Source organism: Onychostruthus taczanowskii, unplaced genomic scaffold (assembly GCF_017590055.1).
Source record: "Onychostruthus taczanowskii isolate IOZ18803 unplaced genomic scaffold, ASM1759005v1 scaffold8, whole genome shotgun sequence".
Taxonomy (NCBI): domain Eukaryota; kingdom Metazoa; phylum Chordata; class Aves; order Passeriformes; family Passeridae; genus Onychostruthus; species Onychostruthus taczanowskii.
This window is the reverse complement of record NW_024505892.1, coordinates 785767-809774: the sequence shown is the minus strand read 5'-3', so window position 1 is coordinate 809774 and position 24008 is coordinate 785767. Positions and strand designations below refer to the sequence as shown.

At 36.2% G+C, this 24008-nt stretch overlaps 1 protein-coding gene across 1 annotated transcript in view; it reads left to right on the top strand.

Annotated features, from left to right (window-relative positions):
* HDAC2 (histone deacetylase 2) overlaps positions 1-23362 on the top strand; it is a 24218-nt gene extending 856 nt beyond the window's left edge. Inside the window, exons 2-14 of the mRNA XM_041423860.1 lie at positions 6807-6919; positions 7261-7378; positions 8251-8325; positions 8627-8765; positions 10521-10662; positions 14933-15025; positions 15124-15232; positions 16653-16793; positions 18659-18767; positions 20847-20977; positions 21866-22021; positions 22718-22775; positions 22979-23362. Of these exons, the coding sequence (XP_041279794.1) occupies positions 6807-6919; positions 7261-7378; positions 8251-8325; positions 8627-8765; positions 10521-10662; positions 14933-15025; positions 15124-15232; positions 16653-16793; positions 18659-18767; positions 20847-20977; positions 21866-22021; positions 22718-22775; positions 22979-23009 (1415 nt within the window). The 3' untranslated portion in view covers positions 23010-23362. The remainder of the gene's footprint in view (positions 1-6806; positions 6920-7260; positions 7379-8250; positions 8326-8626; positions 8766-10520; positions 10663-14932; positions 15026-15123; positions 15233-16652; positions 16794-18658; positions 18768-20846; positions 20978-21865; positions 22022-22717; positions 22776-22978) is intronic.
* Positions 23363-24008: the final 646 nt, after the last annotated feature.

Genomic DNA, 24008 nt, shown 5'->3' with positions numbered 1-24008 from the left:
AAAAAAAAAAAAGAAGACGAAAAGTTGAGACACTCCCCTCCATCCGCTGAGCAGGGAGGCGTTGAAGCCGCTGCTGTGTCTGGCTCCTCCCCTGCAAAGAAAGTCCGGGCCATGTGTAGTTCTGGCACCTGGTGATTGTGGAGCTGAGGCCTTTCCCTGCCTCGGGCTTTCGTACCGAGGTCTGGGGTACGCAGGGACAGGGGCACTCTGCCCCCTCCTCCCCCTTTTCCCAAACTGAACACGGATCAGAACAGAGATCTGGCTCCCACGAGCCTCCCTTCCCGCAAAACGCGGAAAGTTGTGTGCGTGGGTGTTTAATAATAGTGGAATTTGAGTTGCATGTAGGCCCTCTGAGTTTGCACACTTGTGTGGTGGGGACACGGAGGCTTGCGATCTCCGTTGTCAGTCATGGCGAAAAAGCGCTTGGTTTGAGATATTTTCAGCAACTTGTTTGCGGTTTTTTCTGGCCGCAGCAACAATAACTTTTCGTTTTCCTCTTGAGCTTGAATTTATTTTGCCCTTTTTGTACTGGGAGGTGAGCTGGATGGGCAGATTAGTTAAGAGATTTGATTAAATTGCCTCCTGTTGTTACAGTCTTCTACGGTTCCATCTGAGGCTGGTCTTGGTAGTAGCCAGGAAACAGAGGTTGAGGATGTTCAGCCTTAGACCTTTGGTGTTTTCACCATTTTGGAAGTGAAGATGAGTGGCTAAACCCACTCAGGATATCAAAGGTTGTGTTGCTGGAGCAAACCTGCTATTCTTTGGAAATGGCAGATCTTGTGAGGCCTGTCTTGGCTTTTTTTTTAACCACACTAAAGGAGGCAGAGTGGTGGTTGCCGCCCCCTTCTCTTTGTTGCTAGCACTGGTTCTTTGTTCAGCCTAAAGGGGAAAGGAGGCCCCTGTTAGGGATACTTTTGTTGAGGCTAGGATCTTACTTTTCCTAGGGAAGAGGAATAACTTTTCGCCTTGTTGAAAGAAAGACAACAGTGATAGTTTAGAAGCTTTCTCTCTGAAAATATTTGCCTTTTTTTAAAATCAGTTTTGTTGTTTTGGGGTTTTTTTTTCCTGTTTTTTTTTCTTTGATAAAGTCAGGTAGCTGTAATTTACTAGATGTTTTTCTGTGATAACTGGATTTTGGTACTTGATGCTAGCATTAGATTCCCTTAACAGCCAAAAAAACTATACTTGTGAAGAGTGGGGAGAAACTGGAAGAGGAACAAGTTTGGAGGTGGCAGGATAATGGCGACTTAAAGCAGTTACAGATCATCTGTAAACTGGGATAAATGTAGTGAATAATGTAGAGAAAATAGTATCTGTTGTGCCTTAAAATAAATATTTTATATATGAGAGAAACAGTTTTGTAATATTTTTGATGTCTCATTATTTGTGTTGCCAAATCCAACAATTATTTTACATGTTTTTTGGAAATAGGTTTATTAGAAGAAATTGTAGAGTTTATACCTAAAATAAATATCCTGATGCTACTGTGTGGTTCATCTGGCAAGTCTGAATATTTCTAAGTATTGTACCAGCCAAACCATTGAATCACAGTGAAGGGGGTGTTTGAAGCCTTAAATAACCCAAAACAAAAAAAAAATACTGAGGTAGTGGTATATCTCTAAAGGAATGTCATGTCTGAAGTAAATTACCCCTTTTTTGGGTCATAATTGGCTCTCCACACATACTTTTTCTTAAAAGTTACAGACTAAAAAGTCTTGGAAAGTTCAAGAAGCATACACGCTTATCTTCTGAGATGCAATAAACTTCCCCCTGCGTTTTGTGAAACTTGGTGTGATTGTCATTTAAGGCTGATTTTTTTTAATTAGCCTGTCATTTTCTCAGTGTATTGCTGTTAAGGTTTTTTTTCTAAATCTATACTTTCAATAGCCTTCATACTGTACTTGGAACCAATATGCTTTGAATAGACGAAGCTTGATTTCATTACCTTGGGTTTGCTTGTAATAGAAAGTCAGCCACATCCAGTTTGCAGAATCTTCATTGCTTGTGATCATGCTCAGGTCAGGAATTTTGCTTAGATTTAAACCAGAATACTATGGGAAAAACTAATTAAAATATGAATTAAAATACTTTAGTGATCTTCTTTTAAGTATTTTCATAGATGCTTCTAGTCTTGATACAGCTTAGCAAAGTGTGCTGCTCACACTGCTTAAACCATGCTAGATGTGGAAAGCTATCATAGCTTTTATTTTAGTCTCTTACCATGTATCTTCAGATTGTTGTCATGGTTTTGCAGCATTGTGGCTCAGGTAGTTTAGCTCTTCCAAGGTGTTGTACAGTTGCCCACAGCAGTGAGAACAGGCCCCAGATGGTCTTTCCAGCTCTGTGCTCCTGCACGGACCAGCACAGCTCTGGAGAATTGTGCAGCAACTAGTGTTACTGTGAGTTTGTGTATTTATTCCATGCCAGTGCACTAGCAGTATTGTCTAGATTGGTTCTCGTGCATAATTTAGTGTGGGTGTTCAAAAGGCTCTACCTTCATGAAAAATTTGAGAGATCTGCATCAGAGTTTGTTGGTTCCACCCATAAAGACGAGACTAAACCTGTTTTAGTAGGGCAGTGTGTTACTGTAGTTGGGCATTGTTTGAGTAGTACTTCTAGTTAAAGCTTACATCTACAGATAAAATGAACTTAAACGGGAGTGTTTTCTGGAAATTCATCAGTAGTTTGTGCAGTGCCTTCCAAACTTGTTGATGGTGTCCATTCTCTGCTCAGGGCTCAGAAGTCAGATCTTTGCTACTCTTCTGGCTGCTTAATTTTAAAACCAGAAAATGCCCAATCTTTCAGAAACTAGTGCCGTAACTTTAGGCATGTTTGAATAGCTTTTTGTTGGACCCATCAGGCATTGATGATCTTTTATTTTACATTCAGCTTTATCCCTTTGTATGTCAATTCAATGTAACTGCTGCTCTTAGGATATGTTTTTTCCATGTGTTTTCCGTTGTGGCAATTAGGTTTCTTTGCATAGTGCAGTTCTGAAATAATTTCATCATTTCATGGTAACTATACCTAAAATAAGCAGGGATGTGATCCATGTACATAACAGTTTAGAAGTTATAAAGTAATGTAACATACAAGTTACAAAGTATTAAAAAACAAGTGTAGATGCCATCTCCTGTCTCTTAGTTCAGTCACTTCAGACTGCTTTGTAATGGGTAAATTTAATGGTGTTATTTTTCAATATGTCATAGTAACTGGAGAAACTAATACTTTTTTGGGGACATAGCTTTTGTTAGTTGTGTCATTTTGGGTAGAATTAAAATTCCTTTAGGACATGTAGCCTCTTGTATTTTTCTATGTGTTGGAATATTTTCTGTAGGCCTTGCTAAAGTTCCGGATAGAGAAGTGGGTGTCTAAAACTTATGCTCATCAAAGGAATCATGGGTTCATTTTTATTTGATAGTTCTCATCATTTTGGCATGAATTGAGAAGAAAAAACAAATTGAAAAAATATATATACGTTGAACACAAAACATGACAGTGTATGTAACAATTGTCAGGTAGGTCTTCTGTATCACATCTGTATCACATAGTGAACAGTGTGGGGCAGTAAACTTCTATAGTATTAAATGGGCACTTAGTTTGTCTCTTCTTAATTAAGGACTCAACTTTTCAGAGATTTTATGTTGCTTCTTCACAATGGGAGCCATTTACTTGACATTTTTACTAATATAAAAAAGTAAATGTCAGTTTTTGAAGTCTTGCTGTGAAAGACTGATAGATTTTCAAACTTTTTGGACATACTACTTTGCATTTTTTTCTCTTCTCTTCTCTTCCTCATTCAGTTTTTTTCTCCTTTTTTTGTGCTTTCCATGTGTTCCCACACTGGTAAGTGATATACTGTGCTCATAACTCTTCTGTATGATTTTTACTTCTATATTAGTAAGAATTTACATTTATATTAGTAAGTATAAAGTCAGGTACTTGTGCTATCTGCAATAATAATCTTGTGAGCTTGGCCTCACTGTACCCATTCCTCATATATACATGTTTTAGTCAGAGTTAGTCCGTCAGATGTTTCTGTAGAGCTTTTTACCTTCATCAGTGAGTGAGTTGTCCTATCCTCACACACACTAGCTCTTGCTACACCTTGCTTTTCTTCCCAAAGTGCTCTAGTAAGTCTGTGACATATGAAGAAGAGATATATAAATTTTAGGATGGAGTGTTTGTACCAGGAAGTGCACCACCTTCTTCACTAGGTAAAGGAGGAGAGACTTCTGACAACTTCACCTTCGTCACACTATGATGTCTCCATGATGGGTCCCCTTCATGATGTTGGTTGAAAATCAAGGTACTAATGAAGAAAGAGGATCTTTCATCTTTTCCTTCCTCACCCCTGCCTACACAGGCATCACTTACCCCTTGATACTTGATGGGCTTTTTGTCCATACGCTTTAAGAATTTTTTTTATGAAGCTAATGCCAAAACCTTTTTTCTTGGTGATATTAAGACCTGAAAAATATAAATGGTATTGTATTGCCTGTTGCTAAAGTGTATTATATTGATATCTATTGTTAGTCACTACTACTGGTCTCTAATACAGAAGAATCAGTATTCTTCTGCCAGGTACTCACCTACAGAGCTTCTGTTTGACAAATAAACTCCCATTAAATCTACCAATATGCCAATTCTTTTAAAATTCTCTTTTCTGATAAAAACAAAACAAAACAAAAAAAAAAAAAAAAAAAAAAAAAAAAACCCCTAAAAAGTGTGCTTGGTTTATTTATATGACTGTATGCTGCAGTGTATAGTAAATAGAGTATGCATAAGCTAAAATTTGTTTCATTGGTTAATAGTGGTATATTGAAGGATATGTTGCAAGTGTATTTGGGAAATTTGTTAATTTTGGGTTTTTCTCTATTTCATATGGTAAAAATAACACAATTACATCATACATAAGATATAAAATAATTCTTATAATTCTTAATTGTATGCTTCCCCATCCATCAGCATTCTGAATAAAATGTCAGTGATGACTATAGAAGCTGAAGTAGTTGAAATGGTCTCTTAAAAACCCCCATTTTTAAGCCACAGGTGCATTTGTAATGAAGTTTCCTCAATAATACAATTATTTGTAATCGTTATTTTCCTAAAAGTCTCAAAATTTTAAGCAATTACTAGCCTGAAGATTTTTTAAAATCTGGGACTTAACAGTGACTTCAAAGCATAAAGTAGAGCTAGTAAATGGTTGGTTTTCATCTTCTAGGCATTGGTTTCAAAGAGCTGTGATAGATTTTTTCCTAAACATCAAATATATAAGGTATTCTTTTGTAAAGTGCTTCAAAATGTTTTTGTTGGAAGGAAGGAGTTTATTTACACTATTTATACTTTTGCTCTTGACCTGCATGTGACCAAACCTATAGGCTTGCAATAAGTAACTGACAAAAAATGCTATTCTTCCACTTAAGTACCTAAGTTAGAAGGTCCAAACTCTTCAAAGCTCTTAATGTTAAAACTTGGTATTTCTGTTGTTATGGGATAGCTAAGAGCTAGATATTGAAGGGTAGTTTTTCTACATCTTCTTCTTGTGGTACATTAGGTTATATCTGTTTTCTTAAGTATCCTTACTCTCCTTGTCTCTTTGAAAACTGAAAGCTTGAAGGATTTTAGAATGCTTTGAAACTTTTAATCTTACTGTAATACTTGTTTTTCTTGGTAGCTGGTGATGCTACTGCAAGCTGATGTTTCCCCTTCCTCCACGAAGCCCATGTTGAAGAGGTGAAACTAAAGCTGTTTCATAGTAGTGCTGCTTCTTACCTCTGACTGATAAAATTTACAAAATAGTATGACATTGTGAAAATAGTGTTTCTTTTGTTCCCAGTGGACAAGGCAGAGCATGTTGAAGGATGTGAAAGAAAAGTAAAAAGTTCAAGAAGGTAAAGTTCAGTAATCCTATTGGGAAATTGGGTCAAAAAGAAAAGAGGTGCTATCGTGAAGAGGTGTTTTAGAAATCTCCAGCTGAAAGCCATTGACAACTGGACGTAATTTATAAGCTTGTTTATGTTTCCAGAGACAGTTCTGTTTAAAATGGTTCATGTGTTGAGAATGTCAGTGCTCAAAGTGGGGTAGTATGTGTTCTAACAACACCTGAGCTCAGAAGAAAACTTAGTACTAGCCCATGATAGCAGCTATTCCTTACTTGGAAATGAGTGTCAAATTTGCCATCTTAATTGTGTGCTTAGTTGATCTCCAATGTAACAGGCTAATCTGGATTATAAGGTTCTTGTTAAACTACTGTGGGTCTCCTGCAGTAGGTCTGGTGAATGTTTGTGCATGTGGTTGCCACAATGGATCTGGAGTTAACTTCTGGGTGTAACAGGGTTAGTAGTTAAGAACAGGCTGAGGATGGTATCATAAAATCAGCTCATGCAAAATGGTAGGTTTTACTAGGGCCTCTGTTGTGATGCTATGTGGCAATGTCATCAGTAGTGTCTCCTCTCCTCTTGATTCCAGTTCTGTTTCCCATTTTATTGTTCCATTCTAGCCCACTGTTGGGCCAGAACTTCACTCTTGATTTGAAACCATGTCTTACATATATATATTTGCTTTCCCACTACTGTCTGCTTATAATCAAAGTGTTAGATTTGGCTTGTTTTTTCCCCTCTGTTTCTGACATACAGCAGTTTTTTCACTTGCATCCTTTTTGAAGTAGACAGTATTCCCTTTGTGGTTTTTTTTTTGTTTGTTTTCTGGGATCATACCTGTTTACTTATCTTCTGAGAATGATTAAGGGGCAATGAAACTTGTTTTGTAATATGAATAGCTATTCTTTTGTGTATTATTGGCAGGTGATATTGGAAACTATTACTATGGACAAGGACATCCAATGAAACCTCACAGAATCCGAATGACCCACAACTTGCTGCTAAACTATGGCTTATATAGAAAAATGGAAATTTATGTAAGTATAGGCAACATAATGTCCACTGAAGTATTTTAAGTTATTTTTAAAGAGCTTCAAGTATTGTCACGCTAATAAATGGAGAGAAGTGGAAGTGAAAATAGAGAATATGTAAATAGTGTATTCAGAGCTCTTTTGTTTAGAGGTGAAGCAGTATTTAATGCAATTGTAAATCACAACAGAGTAGCCCTTGCTTTATGTAAAACACTACTACTATCATTTTCCTTTTACCATTTTCCCTTCAAAGTAGGTGGGGCTTCTTTTAAGTTGTCTGTTTTAACACAGTTAGCTGATTTTGCAGAGCACTCTGATTTATTTCTTTAACTTGTTCTTCTTATCAGCGACCCCACAAAGCAACTGCTGAGGAAATGACCAAGTACCATAGTGATGAATACATCAAATTTCTCCGATCAATAAGGCCTGACAATATGTCTGAGTACAGCAAGCAAATGCAGAGATGTAAGTGCCAACGTCAGGCTAAGTCTATGTGTACATGCTTTTATGGTTAGCATTGTTTGAAGCTCAGTATCCACCAGTACAGAGGTTAGAGAAGTATTGTAACAAGAGTAAGTAGCATGTGCCTGTCTTTAGCTACACTTTTCCATGAAAAGCAGTCATCTTGACAAAAATGTTCTTTAAGCATATGTAAGGATTTTTGCCTCGTCTTTCACAGGCTGTGTTCTAGATGTGAAATACTGCTGCTAATACTAAGGCTTGATGTGCAGATTGTGAACTGTTTGTGAGATCTTGCTTAAAAAATGGCTTTTCGAATACTAGAGGAATAAAATCAATGTGTGAAAATGTGTTTAAGTCAAGAAAAGAACTTGCTCATTCCTCTTGGAGGGAGATAGGAAAAATTGTACATCATTCACTGTTCTCCTTTCTATTAATTTATTCCTTTAATTATAGGAATAAGCTCCAAGTACTGTTAGGACTGCAGCTTGACAGCTATTATATCAATTTTAAAGGCAGTATTGTAACCTCTTTATGATGCCTTATTGCCAGCAGATTATTTTTCTTAGTAATTGTACATTTTTTAACATGACCTATGTCAATCAGCATTTCTTCAAAAATCTAAGAATGATCGAACTTCTTCTTTAGATGAGGAGACAAATCTTCCAAAAGAAATGAAAAAGAATTTAAAAAGAAAAAAATATTATATGAATTATGCTATTAGGCCTCTGTATTGTTTTCAGTGTTTAAATTAGCCTGACAAATGAGATGGGGGGTAAGTAATTAAAATGTTGGATGAATTATGCATCTGTGTTATCCATGTTTATATCGATGCTGTTGGAATGGTATTTTTAAAAAATACTGCATTTCTTATACAGTTAATGTTGGAGAAGATTGTCCTGTATTTGATGGCCTGTTTGAGTTTTGTCAGCTGTCAACTGGAGGTTCTGTTGGTGAGTATAGGTTGCTTGCCAACTATTTTATAGCTTTACTGGGTTGATATCATCAACTTAAAATTTTGATTGTGCATCTAAAAATGAAGTAAATATAAGGGTTTTTGAATATATTTTAAAAATAATCATATCAGTTACAGACTGTAAAATAGGAGATGTATCAAGTATCTTAGTATCGGTAAGAGATTTGTTCTAAATCAACTTATTTAAAAAATAAAATATTATTTCATGTAGCAAATTTAAAGGCAATCAGAAATTTCTGATTCCATTTGCTTTCATTCTTCTGTGTGTCTTTTTACAGCTGGGGCAGTAAAATTGAACAGACAACAAACAGACATGGCTGTCAATTGGGCTGGGGGACTTCACCATGCCAAGAAATCGGAGGCATCTGGTTTCTGTTATGTCAATGATATTGTGCTTGCCATCCTTGAGTTACTGAAGTAAGTTTGTGATAGGCACAAGTTAAAATTATAGAAAGTGTTAAATTCAGATATTTAAATGTTTGAAGATATGGATTGTAGTTATTTGAGTGAGTTTTCGTAGCCCATGTTGAACTTTTACAGAAAGCTCCAAGCTCTGCCTGGTTTGGCTTCAGCAAGATATGCAAAATAAAATGCAGGCAAACTGAAAAGATAACTAACAGGAGATATATCCAAGCAACAATGCACCCTGTGAAACACCATATGCTGTAATTCTAGATGGTGGGGAAGGACTAGATTAGCGGACTTCAGAAAGTGGACAGGCTTATTTGCTTTCTGTAAATATTTCTGTAAAATCTCCCTTTGCTACGCATGGGGACAGAATAGTGGGCTAGATGGATGGATCACTGCCCTGATCGCTTAGGGCAGTCATTTGTACTCAATCTTACACTCATTTGGTTTCACAATATGTCTTCTTGTTTCCTGTCGTTTGATTTGTTACTGAATCAAACAAGAATATTCAGGGAAGATCATGCACTGAGCTTCCTTGGATTATTACATGAATTAATGTGGCTGGTTCTAATAAATAATGAAGTAACAGCTGTGCTGCTGTGACTGCAAAATAAGAAATGAGGAATAATGAAAAGTAATCATATGACTGACATGAAACAGTCAGTTATGCTTCACTAAAATTTCAAGTCCTGAGTGTTGCTTTTACTGTTTCTGAGGACTGTATCCCTACTAATAACACATAAATCCCATTTATTAGAAAAAATATTTTTGGTATTTTACTCTTGTGAATGGGACAGCTGATTTTGCTGGTGAGGAATGAGGGAAGTAGCTGCAATCTGGAAATCTAGAGATGGAAAATGTTTCTAAAGACATTAAGAATAGTTAATATTAGCACATTAAGACATTCATTTTAACATATATTCAGGAGTTGTCGCAGTCTATGACACATCATTTTCTGTGGTCCAGTCTTGAATTTTTTAGCTTAATGTGCTTGTGAAGGAAGGAAGGAATCTTGTGAATAGTTACGGGTTGTGTAACCATAGGAAACTGTCCCTGAAATTATGGGTGCACACATTCTCAGTACTGTGCAAAGCATGATGAAAATGCATCTTCTGATGACAGATTTTGTTCTTTACTGGAAAACATAAAATTTAAGGGATACTTATTGTTTCTAGTGCTCCAAGGCTTAAAATAAATCCCTGATTTCTTTATCCATCTCAAACTGTCCTGAAATTCGCAGTATTTAAGAAAATAATAAACAGTAGTGTAACACATTTATGCAAATTCAAGTGCAACACATTTGAAAAGAAGAATGTGCCTTTCTTTACAAGCTGGAGAGGTGAAGAAGAAAAGTCAATGGAAAATAAGTATTTATTTTTTGCAAGCTTATGGAACACAGACTGTTTTGGTAGTTACTGAGAAGGCAGAAAGAAAGGCCTTGGGGTTAATGAAGGGGGTGAATTCAGCAGATGTGAACAACAAAGTGATGTCAGCAGAAGCATGAGGCATCGCTTCTATGGAGTGAGACATTTTGTGGTAAATACTAAATAAATTCCTTATTTTGATGAAGATAAACCTTTTAATGTTATTCAAACTGTGCTGAGAATTCTAAGAGCGTATGGTCACATCAACCTAAATCATCGCAGTATCATAATCCTGGATTTTTGTGTCTGGTTGAGGTTTTTTTTTTAGTGTTTTTCTTGTTTGCTCTGAGTATATTATGAATATAACAGAAAATGATGATTTCTTATATGTTCTTTCTAGGTATCACCAAAGAGTGCTGTATATTGATATTGATATCCATCATGGTGATGGTGTTGAAGAAGCATTTTATACCACAGATCGTGTCATGACAGTATCATTCCATAAGTATGGTGAATATTTTCCAGGCACAGGGGACCTTAGGGTAAGGTTGAACATAAAATTTCATTAGGTGATAAATTCCCTCCTACTGCCTTCCTTGTAGATACTTCTTTTGCACTTGACTAAAATAACTATGGCCAATAATGGTATGCAACAGTAAGTTTTCAGAAAAATTGTTAGCCTAGAGTGATGTATTAGTTGAGAAATCTTAGGGAAAATAATATAGGTTAGTAGGGAACTAAAATATTCACTTCTACATGAAATTAACATCTTCACTTCTGGATAAATAGGCTGAAATCTTTTTTCAACTATCAGTTCAATTAACACAGATTTTGGAGATGTCTCTGAGAAGACAGTGTGGTGTATTTATGATTATCTGTACATTTAAATTCTGCAGTTACAGTGAAAAGTAACTGTTTAATCACCCTTTAACAGTCACAAAGCATAAGTTAAAGTTTGAATTTACTATGTTCTATTTGCCTAGTAATACAGTTGACCCATTTTGGGAATATTTCTTGTGTCATGAAGTGTGTTTTGAGTTCTCATGATGCTCACCACCTGAGAACTTTAGCATGCCCCATATGGAATTATGTACTGAGCATTATAGCTAGCCTGAGAGAGGGAGCATTTGCCCATGAAGAATTATCATTAAAACTGTTGTAGAATCTCTGGCAAAGCTGAGACAGGAAACCAATTTTCCTGGCCCTTCATATTAATTTTAAGTTAGTCATTGCTCATGTTAGACACTTGTCTGTTAGAACTGGAACTTGTTCCACTTCACAGCTTGGAAGAGTATCATAAGTATTAAGATTAATGTATTCCTAGCTTCAAACTCATAAATTAAATCTCTTTTATCAGAGACACTCCCGGGATATGGTGTTCCTCTGGTGTTAGCAGCTTTGCACATTAGTTTTTGCATACAGTTAGAAACCTTTTTTAAAAATTGTAAACACTTCTAACAAGTTGGCCTGTGAAAATGCTCTTTTGGGAAAGAAATTCATTGTTTTCCTAATATATTTAAACTGATCCATAAGATAACAAATATTCGTGTTTCAGCTAATACTCCTGAAAAGTGTGTTTCCCAGTCTCTTGATGATACCCAGAAGGCACAGGAATGAGTCAAAGTTGAGCAGTGGGGTGCAAAGCATTCAGTTCAGTGTGGTTGTTGTTGCTGAATGTTATTGTGGTTGTTAGATTCTGTTAAACTGTGTTCTGTGTTCTAAATTGATTTAGGAAGAAATCAGATTATTTTTATCTGTGTGGTTTAACTCGACTGGCCACAAGGTGGTAGTGGTGTTTCAAACTAAAAGCAGCTCAGACCAGGATGTTTATCATGTCAAGCTGTTGTTGCTGAATTTGGCTAGATTTTTTTTTTTTTTTGGAAGGCTTAGATATCTTGGCTTTTTAGAAGCAGCACTTCCCGTTGACAGGGAAGTTTGTGGACTCTTCACCTCACCACACCCAGAACAAAGAATTAAAAGATAGCATAGTTGAAATAAATGGAAGAATATTTTATGGGTTTTGGCATTTATTTTTTCAGCAACGTCAGTGAAAAACAGTATCTCAGGCATGGCAACTTTGTTCCTGAGCTGCTAGTTAGGATTTTGAAATCAGCATTGTCGGCATGCAGGCTTTAGCAGGCTTTATTGCAATTATTGCATTGCCATAGGGATTTTTCCTATCTCCAGAGATTGCAAAGCTAATTGAACTGAAGGGAGAGCTAATTCTCTGAAAAGTCAGTGTTCCTTCTGGAAGCCAGTATTGTGTTGCTTCCTTCTGCCTAACTTGATCTGCCATTGATGGTTACTTTTATCAACTTTTCCAGCCAAATCTGTTTGGTTTTTTTCAATGGGCTGTTTTACAGCTTGTTTCTGTAATTCCTTAGTTAGTTGATCTGGTTTGCTGATCAGGTTACATTTATTTGATGCATGAACAAATCATAGGTAAAATGATGATACTGTGATTGCAGCTCTGTCAGTGTAATGAATCTGAGGTTTTCTAGTTCAGCAGCTTTTATCCATTTTCTACTGAATGTATTGTTCAGTCTAAACTTCCAGTGTCCTCATTAAGTTATTTGACCTTCTGCAGATTTTAGATGATAGCACAAATTTTGCCATTTATACACACATAGATCAGTTGAGACCATAGTTCTCCATAGTGGCCCAGGTTCTGGGAGGCAGTTTGATCTGTTGGTGAATGGGAGGCTACCACAATGCTATATTGTTTCTTTAGGTTTTAAAACTAATGCAGGCATCAGTTACAACAAAGGTCCATTGAGTAGCTCAAGCAATTACTCTGTTTAGATGGAAATTGTGTGAGCATTTGACTTTGCTGTGTTTTAGGATAAGATCAATTTAATGATTTTTGGTTTTTTAATCTGTAAGCAAGACAAGGAGAGGAATGATCTCATGAATCATTATAGATTAGGTGTTGACTTGCTGGAAAGCAGTTCTGTGGGAAAGACCTAGGGCTCCTGGTGGACAAGTTAACCATGAGCCAGCTATGTCCTTGTGGCCAAGAAGGCCAGTGGTATCCTGGGGTGCATTAGGAAGAGCATAGCCATCAGGTTTAGGGAAGTGATCCTGCCCCTCTGCTCAGCTCTGGTAAAGCCATATCTGGAGTGCTGTGTCCAGTTCTGGGTCCCCAGTATAAGAGGGACATGGAGCTCCTGGAGTGAGTCCAGTGGAGGACAACAAATATGAGAAAGCAACTGGAGCATCTCTCTTAGGAGGAAAGGTTAAAGAAGTTGGCCCTGTTTATCCTGAAGAAAAGACACTGAGAGTGGATCTCATAAATACTTAGAAATATCTCAAGGGTGGGTGTCAAAAGAATGGGATCTGGTGAATAAGGGGCAATGAACACAAACTGAAACACAAGAAGTTCTATCTGAATATGAGGAAAAACTACTTTGAGGGTGACAAGAACACTCTGATAGTCCAGTGAGGTTGTCATGTCTCCTCTGCACATACTGAATGCCCACCTGAATGTGATCCTGTGCAATCTGCTTTATCAGGGTGTTGGACTAGATGATCTCCAGAGGTCCCTTCTTCCAATACTGGCCATTCTGTGATCACCTCAGAAAACTCAGCATGTGAAAGTCTAGATGATTCACTCTGGGAAATTCTGGATAACTTGTACTTCAGATCACCCAGAGCTGAGTTCAGCAGGGGTCTTTAGTGTCACTCATCTTGCAATACTATGAAATGTTAATAATGTGTTGTGGGCAAAAAAAGTCAACTGTTAACATTGTATCTGTGCTTCACTGGGCCACTTGTCCCCCTCCTCATCTCTGTCAGTTCCCCCTCACACCCCCAGTAAAGATTGGTTATTGGAAGTGGCACATTACTGATACATTCCCTGCTAAGGCGACTTTGTTCAGGAATAGGGAAAAGTCAATGACTTTCAATAGGTAGTGTTGAGAAGTTTAGTATTTGTATTGCTTGTAGTTTTTCTAGGATATTTCTTCAGAACTGCTGCTTGATAATAGTTTACAGCCAGTCTGAAAAGGTTAATTCTCACTGTCTGCTCCACTTAGCTCTGCATTTCTTTCTGTCTGTGATGGTGATGAAATATATGGAAGAAATGGGAATGTGTGTGAAGCAGATATCTTTAGCTTTTAAGGTGATCATCAAAGTAGGAGTGGTTGGATTCAGGTTGTATTCACTTATTCACTTGATTTTTTTTTTAAACAAACCTTTTCTCTTAATACATAGGTTGTCTAGGAAAGCTGGTAAGATAGACTACTACAGTTCCTGTTTTGACACCTGATGGAACTGAAAATAATTTGCAAGTTTGTTCTTTTTTTGTTTGTTTGTTTGTTTAAGATGTCTCAGTTTCTTTAAGAGCTTCTATAAGTGGCCCCTGTTGGATTTTTCTTCTTTCCCTTTTGCTGCAGCTACTTACTCATCCTATGTTTAGGGCAATATTGTGGTTTTAAAACCCTATTCAAGTCCAAATCTTCTGTGCAACATTGAAAACATGCATATCAACTTTCTTTTCTTGGTTTTCATACTTCTTTTTGCTTAGCTATTATTACCATATTAAACTGATTGGTTATGATTTGTCTTTTTGTCTTAAACATTTGAACTAAAAAATTGAGTGTACTTATTGCTATTTTAATCTTGGTGTCCAACTCCTACACTGTAAAATGATTTTATAGGAGAACAGGAATCAAGTAAACTCTGCATCTTATCCCTCACAGATATGTATAATGATACAGAATAGTTCAGCAGACTTGTTTAGACTTTTTTTTCATTATACCATTCTGTGAACTTCTGTGTTTGTATTAAATAATTTGTCATCTTTGCTTGTAGGACATTGGTGCTGGAAAAGGCAAATACTATGCTGTCAATTTTCCAATGAGGGACGGTATAGATGATGAATCGTATGGACAGATATTCAAACCAGTGAGTTCTTTGTTTTTTGTTTTTAAGCTCTCTGAAAACTACTAGCTTTGTATTTTAATTGTGCTAATTATTGACTCACTGTTTTATATTGATTATAGATTATATCTAAAGTAATGGAGATGTACCAGCCCAGTGCTGTGGTATTGCAGTGTGGAGCAGATTCGCTGTCTGGGGACAGACTGGGATGCTTTAATCTTACTGTTAAAGGTAAGCAGAGAAGTGTCTGTTTGGTGTCTGTAACTTCTTACTTATTAGAAACCTCTACCCTTCATACTGTTTTTCAAGACACTTGCGTGATGAGGACTGAAGTCACAAAGATTTTGTTCATTACTATGACTAATCACTTCTTTCTTTACTATACAGGGATGGCCAAAAGAAACCCAGAAGTTGCCTCTTTCTTTCTGTCCATCTAAAAAAGTTAAGAAGCTTGGTTTTCCATGTGCTTCCTAGCCACTCAAGTGACTCCCTTTCTTCTATGTGCAGGCTTTCTGTAGCTTTAAAACAGCGTCCTGGAAGGACAGGACAACAGGCATCTGCAACACTTACAATGATGGGCAAATAAAAATAGTTAGTAGTCAACTTAGTAGGACTACAGATGCTAAACATCAAACACCTTGTTAGTTGGAAAATAGGTTGTATTGCTGAAATGACAATACTTCACTGCATTGTTAAATTTATACTGGTGTTTGTTATACTGAGCCATATGTTAACCATCATTTCAATTAATTCTCATAGAATTAGTTTATTTTAGTATTACCTAAGTTGCTATCTGCAGTTTTAATTCTCTAAATTGGGATGTTATTTAGCAAGTAGCATAACTGTTACTGTTGTTATTGTTGTTATTATAATTTTTTTAAATGACAAAATATTAAATGTGTAGCAAACTTTTGGTAAGCCTGCAATCCAGCCTGTTTAAATCATGGGTTTTATTGGTTTTGTGGGGTTTTTTTAATGAGACAATTAGAGTTTCGTAGGCAACAAAATTAAGTATAGTATCTGTTGGGTCTGAGTGTTTCAGGGCTCTTTTCTTGATTTGCACCAGGTGGCAAAGCTACTTCAGTTGCCCATACAGCTCAGATTTTTTTCCATCTTACATATCTTGGAAACCAAGAGAGCTGCTGCCTCCTACAGATGCCTTTCAGTATGCTGTATCTCCCTGGAGTGTGTACTGTCTTGGCACCAGTTCACTCTGTAAGCAAGACTTAGCAACCTCTAATACAGGTTCAAATTTAGAAGTAGAAAGGACCAAGTACTGATTTTCTTTTCCCTTCTTCCCCCATTGCATTTGACTGAGAAGGTATCCCTAAATTTGTCGTTGTGTATGACATCAGTTATGAAAAGACGAAACACTTATTCTAGTATCATTTCAGAACAACAGCAATAAACCATCATGCAAAGTCTCTGAAGACTGGGGTGGATGATGTTCATTGTGTTTTGTACATTTCTAATCTGTAGGTCTTGACTTCTTGTGAGGTTGTGCTTAGCTCTAGGGGGAGACAGCTCTGTTTGAATCAATTCAGTTCTTACTTGTTAAGTGTGACTGCATATGTGTGATTAAATAGTTTGTTATATATTTTTCTGTTTAATAGATATTTTGCATATATTGTCAACTCTTTTTGTTTTACAGGTCATGCTAAATGTGTGGAAGTTGTAAAGACTTTTAACTTGCCACTGCTGATGTTAGGAGGAGGAGGCTACACAATTCGTAATGTTGCTCGATGCTGGACATATGAAACTGCTGTTGCCTTAGATTGTGAAATTCCTAATGGTGAATATTAATATTTTATTAAGAAATAATAATGGGAAATTTTAAGTAAACATCAGATATTTGTATATCTAGCTGTAATGCATCAATTTAGAATAAACTAGGTATAAAATGCTTGCTAGGATTTAGCCAATAAATTTTCAGTATCCTATGCACTAAATAAACATAAGTATTTAGGGCTTTTTTTATGCCTTAGCAAAAAGCTTTAAATGACTGAATCACTTTTCAGAAATTCAAAATATAAAACTTATGGAACCATACTTGTAAGTATTTCTAATATGAATATCATCATTATGAAAGAATATATACTGCATTTTGATTGTACTGGTGTCAACCTGTAAGTTGTACAACACAGATATGGTGTACCTAAGAAATTATTGACTGTGCAAGTGTCCATTTTACATAGCAAAAGTACTGCTTCTTCATTTTATCTGACAAAAGTAGCTGTGAAAGTGTATTGACTTCCACTCTTCCATTTCACTCGATTTTGGTTATACAAGCTATCTTAAAATTTAAAACCACATAAAACAAATAGACTGCTTTAGAATAGTTGAATACTGACGTAATTTCTCTGAGGAAGATCCCTAAAGATCCTGGACTCCTTTTACTTCTGGCTCAATGTGCTCCTGGATATGCTTTTGGAATGCCATTTATATAAAATTGCTTTTTGGACTGATTAGTTGCAAATGAGTCACTGGCAGTTTGCATGTTGAACTGCAACTTCTGCTGATAACCTTTTGCTATTCATGTGTCTCTTGGTGGATTCATTGTTTCTACCTGACTTCAGCAGAATGTTGCTGTCAGTGTGAAAAGACTATTTGGAATGTGCCTTTCAAGATACATATTTTTCATGTCAAAATATATTCTTTGTCAGCCAAAGCTTTTGAAAACACAGTCGCAGTTCCTTATCTTGGGACTTCTTTTTTCCATTAGCATCCCCCTTTCAGTGCATTACATATATATATATAAATGAAGGATTTTTTAAACATTCCTCTCTACTTTTTGGGTCCCTGTTATCTTTAATCTGTTCTGAGAAATAACCATGCATTTCTAAATGTTGCAATAGCAACTTAGTCTTCCTGTCTGCTTTCTATCCACCTAACCAAGATCACTTATCCTGTAATAATCATAAAGGAAGAAAGACAAAAGAGACACTTTAAGATGGATTTCAGTGTCCTATTTCTTAAAGGTTCTATGGATTTATTTTTTATTTCTCTTACTTTATCTGGAAAGATACAGTCATATTCAATACAAAATACTGCAAAATACATCAATGTAAAATAGCTGTTGTCCTGGCTATGTAGTCTTCATCAACATCATTTTGGTGGTTCAGTATTCTAGTCAGGGAACCTTTTTCTGTGAAAGTACAAAAAGTGGGGTAAAGAGGGAAACAGGCTGAACCAGTGAGCACCACTGAACCAATGTCCAGCACTTAGCAAAGATATTGAACTAGCTGTGATCTTCGGCCTAACAAAAAGTATTAAAGCTTATCCTGAAGGAATATTTTGAGTGGCTCACTTAAACCTTTCAGACTGGACTAACTTTGAAATCACCTACAAGAAATCATCAATGAATCTTCTTTTTCCTGCAGAAGTATAATTTTTAATTATTTTTTTCAAATTTGTTATTGAATTCTTCAGTGTATAATTGCAGTAGATCTTTCTCTTTGTATTTTGCCAGCAAATTTAAGTTCATTTATTGAATAATTTAGAGGAAAAACACTGAGGAGTCCAGATGATAAGTATTGTTTGTTTGAATGCTTAGGGTTTGATGGTTATCTAAGTAAAATCCTATCAAATCTGCTGTTGTATTTAAAATGTTTAAAATCTTTTTTGGATAACAAAGTTGTCTTGGTGTTTGGCTTATAGAGTTGCCATACAATGACTACTTCGAGTATTTTGGACCAGACTTCAAGCTTCATATTAGTCCTTCAAATATGACTAATCAGAATACACCAGAATATATGGAGAAGATCAAGTAAGTAATGATTATCTATCAAGTAGGTCATGTGGATCATGTTTCTCCACAGGTTTAATTGTTAGGCAGTTTTGAAAACTGTATACCTTTCACTGTTCACTAAAAATAAGTACTAGAAGAGATTTGACGTGTTTTTTATTTCTGTCAGGGGTTTTTTGGAAGCCTCGTCCTCCAACAGAATGCATACTTATGAAGTCTTATGACTATAAGTATGAAAATTTATGACCCAGCTTGGATTTTTCCTTTTTCCAGCATCTGAAAAGATGACTGTTTTATTTAGATTCACATTCTAATTTTGTAGAAACTTTATCCTGCCAGGAAAGAAGCTGGTGTGCCATGATGACTAGGATTTCTAATTCTCAGCTCCATGTCTAAACATGGACTGAGAATGTTATTCTTTGTAGCTGTCAGTTGCAAAAATAAAAAAAGTCATATGTGAGCTAGAAAATCCAAAACTCTGGAAAGACAGTGATATGTGTGCAGGCAATTGAGTGGCTGTGATTTGACAAATCCACAAGGTTTGATTAGTGCTCATTGACAAGCTAGGGTGGTTGTGTGTTTTTAGGCTGTGCCACTTTTGATATTTAGTTTATTCCTCCTCTCATCTTGACATTTTCATTGGAAACAAATAGTTTACTTCAGGGATGAAGTAATGCATACATAAAATCAATTTTGTGCTGAACTGGTAGGATGCAGTTGGTTAGCCTGAAGTACTCTTGGCTTACTGTGGTTTGTCCTTGCTCTGGGTTTAAAAGAATAAACTGCCACCCCTGACCTGAGTTCTAACAGGCTGTTAACCTACTAATTCTTTTGGTTACTAAAAATAGCTGAATAAAGATGTGAAATTGCATGTATTAGTTTGCCAATACCTGCTATAACCTTTAAAACTTACAAATTGCAAATTTCACCAAAGCTGTTAAAATACTAATTTTTAAGTGATTGGTATGTAGACTGTGATGGGTGTTCATAGCACAACTGTATCAATCACAATCAAATTAGAGGAGTTTATAATGTGTGTTGGGAGAAAAAGCTCACTTATTTTTTTTTAATAATTGTACAAGATTTCACAGCAGTAATGTAGTTCTCCAGCTGGTGATCTGCCAGGCTGCTTGCTTTATGGTATTGTTGATCTTTTGTGGTACAAGTAGGCTGCAAAACTTGCTACTACAGTCCCAGGCAGAGATTGCTCTCTGTCAATAGAAAAAGCAGTCTCACATTCTTGTAATAGCACCCACAAGATCAATGACTCATTTTGGAGAATCCTCCTTCAGCTCATTGTGTGCTTTCATAGACATCTGGCTTTAGGGAGCTCTCATGCATGGCAAAACTACTTTGGCAGGTCATGTGATTTAAACAGAGGGAGAGACTCTAAAGATTCCAAAAAAGCACCAGTTACCCTTTAGCCCTTCAAATTGTGCAGAAGGATGCTAAGATAATTGTTGCAAATGCTGATATTTGATGCTTCCCAAGCCTGTCTTTCTACTTGCACTTTGGAATGATAGTTTTGAGTCCCAAAAGAAGCCCAGTATCCTCTCTTCTGGCACATCGTGCTTTGGAGTATATAATCTATCACATCAGGCTGCTTAGACAGGACAGAACTTGTCTCTTTTCTTCCTGAAAAAGCCAATAAGGAAACATATCCAGATGAATTAATTTTGTCATTGCTGCTCACAGTTGGGAAGTCTTCATGCTTTTAAGTATCTGACTGTCTTTCTAATAAACTAGAGAATAGTGTATTTATCTAACTTAATACTCTAGCTTATTACAGAGTAGTACTGACACCAGTTTAGCCCACAAGGGCAGTACTTGTGCTGACTCTGTGGGGAATTAACAATTGAAGCTGATCGAAATAAGTATATGTAAAGTACAAAGAAAACTATGTTCAAGTACACTGTGGGTACTAATGATCTCACAGGGATGGAAAACTTCCTGAACTTGGCATGCTAATTTTTTTAATTGAAAAATGAAACTGACTCTAAAGCAAAGCCAGGTTAACTTTGAATGCAGAGTTCAGAACATAGGAATCCAAAGAAATGCTAATTCTGTGTGGTAATAACTTTTCTTGTCTGTTACTCGCAGGCAACGCTTATTTGAGAACTTGCGCATGTTACCTCACGCACCTGGCGTACAGATGCAGGCCATTCCTGAGGATGCTGTTCATGAAGACAGTGGAGATGAGGATGGAGAAGATCCAGACAAACGCATTTCTAGTAAGAAATATCTTTTCATGATAGAACATGTCCATAGTTGTTTTGGATTTAATTGCTCAGAACCTAAGTTGTAGTAGTGCGCAGTATTAGAAGACTGGCACTTTTGTTTCCTGAACAAAACATTTTTCCTCTTGTCTGCCACTTTTGATGTTTTTATGGTGGCATCCATGTGCACATTTGAGCCTCTTAAAGGGTCTAATGAAGTGCTGGAACAGCCCTGTGTTTTTGCATCTTATGGAACAGCATGGCTATTTCAAATCTATAATAGATGCTTCAGAAGACTTAATGAATTTTAACTAAAGAATCAGTAATTTACTTTTTTTGTGACTTACAAAAGGCAGAAACTATGTTTCCCTTTGCAGTAACATGAGATACAGTGTTTAAGGGGGAAAAAAAGCCTTTTATTTTCTATCTTTTGAGACAGAGATTTTCCATATTTGCGACACTACCCTTGACTTTATTACCATAACCCTTCCATGAACTTTGAGTTGTTCTTGAGCTATAATCAAGAGTTTCCTGCTACCTTTAGTCTTTTTTGATGAAGATTAGAATAATTCTATAACCTCTTATTAGTGCACCATCCATTTGCTAACTGTTGAAATAATTCTTTTTTTCTCCTGTGATTTAGTTTTCAGTATTTGAAATTTTATTTGATACTTGGTTGAAATATTCCCACTCACCCCCTGTGTTTCTGCAAAGCTATTTTTTGGAAGTTATTGTGTGAGTTCCAGGGTATCTTGAAAAATAAGTGGTTTTGACTGTAATTTAGTTTATCAGCTTTAAATCATTAGAGTATATTACTACTCATTCTTAATTTGATAGTTCTTTTTATTAGGCCTGCTGTAGTTGGACTTTTTGATTAATTAATGTCATAAATCTGAATCCTAGTTCGAGCATCTGATAAGCGCATAGCCTGTGATGAAGAATTTTCAGATTCTGAAGATGAAGGGGAAGGTGGACGACGAAACGTTGCAGATCATAAGAAAGGAGCAAAGAAAGCCAGAATAGAAGAAGACAAAAAAGAGACTGAGGACAAAAAAGCAGGTGGGACTGCAGTGTGGTTTCATCCTATATTTTTGAACTGCTAATGTCAGTCCTGCCAGAAGAGAGATGTTTTGTCTGGTAACAGTTCATTTGCTGTTAAGATGATATATTCTTTTCCATCATTTTTAAATAATCTATTTTAAATTAATCAGTTTCAAGATACAGCTGTTCAGACTAGTACAATATTTTGAGGCAAGGGTTATTGCTTTTTCCCCACAAGCTGAAGTCTTAGAGCCAGGGATTTGTATGACTTAATGAAAATAGAGATGAAAAAATATAGGTTGGGCAAAGCATTTGTTCCTGTTTGCTTTTGTGGGGTGAGCCAGCTAGTTTTCTCTGAAACAGAAACCAGATAGGCTTCTGGGGACAGTGTAATTCCAAGGACTCTTGATTTTTCTAAGAACTGGATACATCTTGAGCTCAGGGGAACTCCAGGTCTCATTACTGCATGCCATCATTTTGGCCAGTCAAGAGAGACCTTGTCTTGAGGCATTCTGAATCACTTGGCATTGTGCCCAGACCTCTTCTTTGGATTTAACACTTACTTTAATATGTAACTAGTGACTTCTTATAAAAGCCAGTTTCCTCTGGCTAGAAATAATACAAAATAATAAACTTGGTCATGCTCTTTACTTCTTAAGAATTTTAAGGCTTTCTTGCATCTTTTGGTATATTTAAAATCTTGTGATTTTTCAGATGTTAAGGAGGAGGATAAAGCCAAGGACAGCAGTGGTGAAAAGACAGACGCCAAAGGGTAAGCACTAATTAATTAATAATGACATTTTTTGCAAAGTGTTTGTTAAGTCAGTACTATATAATATTTTTTGGTTCTGTGGAGATCACTTTCAGTTCGTCATAATATTAAATATTTTAGAATCAGGACTAGTAATTCAAAATTGCATTTCTATATCAGTTAATTAAAAAAAATAAAACAATACTTTTTTTACCTTTGTACAGAGCAAAATCAGAACAGCTCAGCAATCCTTGAACAAAAGATAGCCTCTCATCAGTTGCAGAACATAATACTAGAGTCTGAGAATACCTAAAAGGAGAAAAGTTTTCATATCGAGAGAGACTGCTGATTTCATTTTGTACTATTTGGCATGGACTGTATTTATTTTCAAACGGCTTTGTTCTGTTTTTTGGCAAGTTGTATTGTGAGTTTTCTAATTATGAGGCAGAAATTCCTTTCTTCACCATGCTTTATGTAATAGTATTTAAAAATGGATGTGAGTTATTATGTTAAATGTCTAAACTGATCTATTAAAGTAATTTGCCTTTCCTGAGCTGATTTTACCTTTTTTGTAATTTTATCTTTATTAAAAAAAAAAAAAAATTGCACGGGGTTGTCTTTTGTCCATCATTGATGTACAAAGAGGAAAAACTGTATAAACTAGGCAGACTTATCTGTGAGTACCTAGTGAGTTTAAATGGACAGCTGGCAAACAGGCAAGTCGAACTGTGCTGCTTTCATTGACTCCACACATTCCAGTGGTTCCTACATGAGGTGCAAACACATGTATGGGTATACAAGTTAGATTTGAACAGGCTGAATAAATGGGTGAAGGGATGCTGGAATAATGTCATTGTATGAACTCGCATTTTAATGGGAATGGTGTAATGGTCTTACAAGTTGATATTTAATGAAATATATTAGTTTTGAAATCAATATTTCAGAGCAGTGAACACAGAAGTTAGCAGAACTGCACTGCTACTCAATCTTTTTTCTTTTTTTCAAATATAAATTTTTCTTACTACTTTTTAAATTTATTTTCGCTCTGTGTTTGTGGTATATGTTGATATGGTGCCTGATGCACCATAACTTGGACAAAGCTTGCCTTCCTGGCTGCCAGGGCACTGCTGACTCATGTTCCACTTGCCATCGACGAGGACCCCCAGGTCCCTTTCCACAGCACTGCTTTCCAGCATCTCATCGCCCAGTCTGTCTGTGTATACATCCCAGGTGTAGAATCCAGCCGTTTCCCTC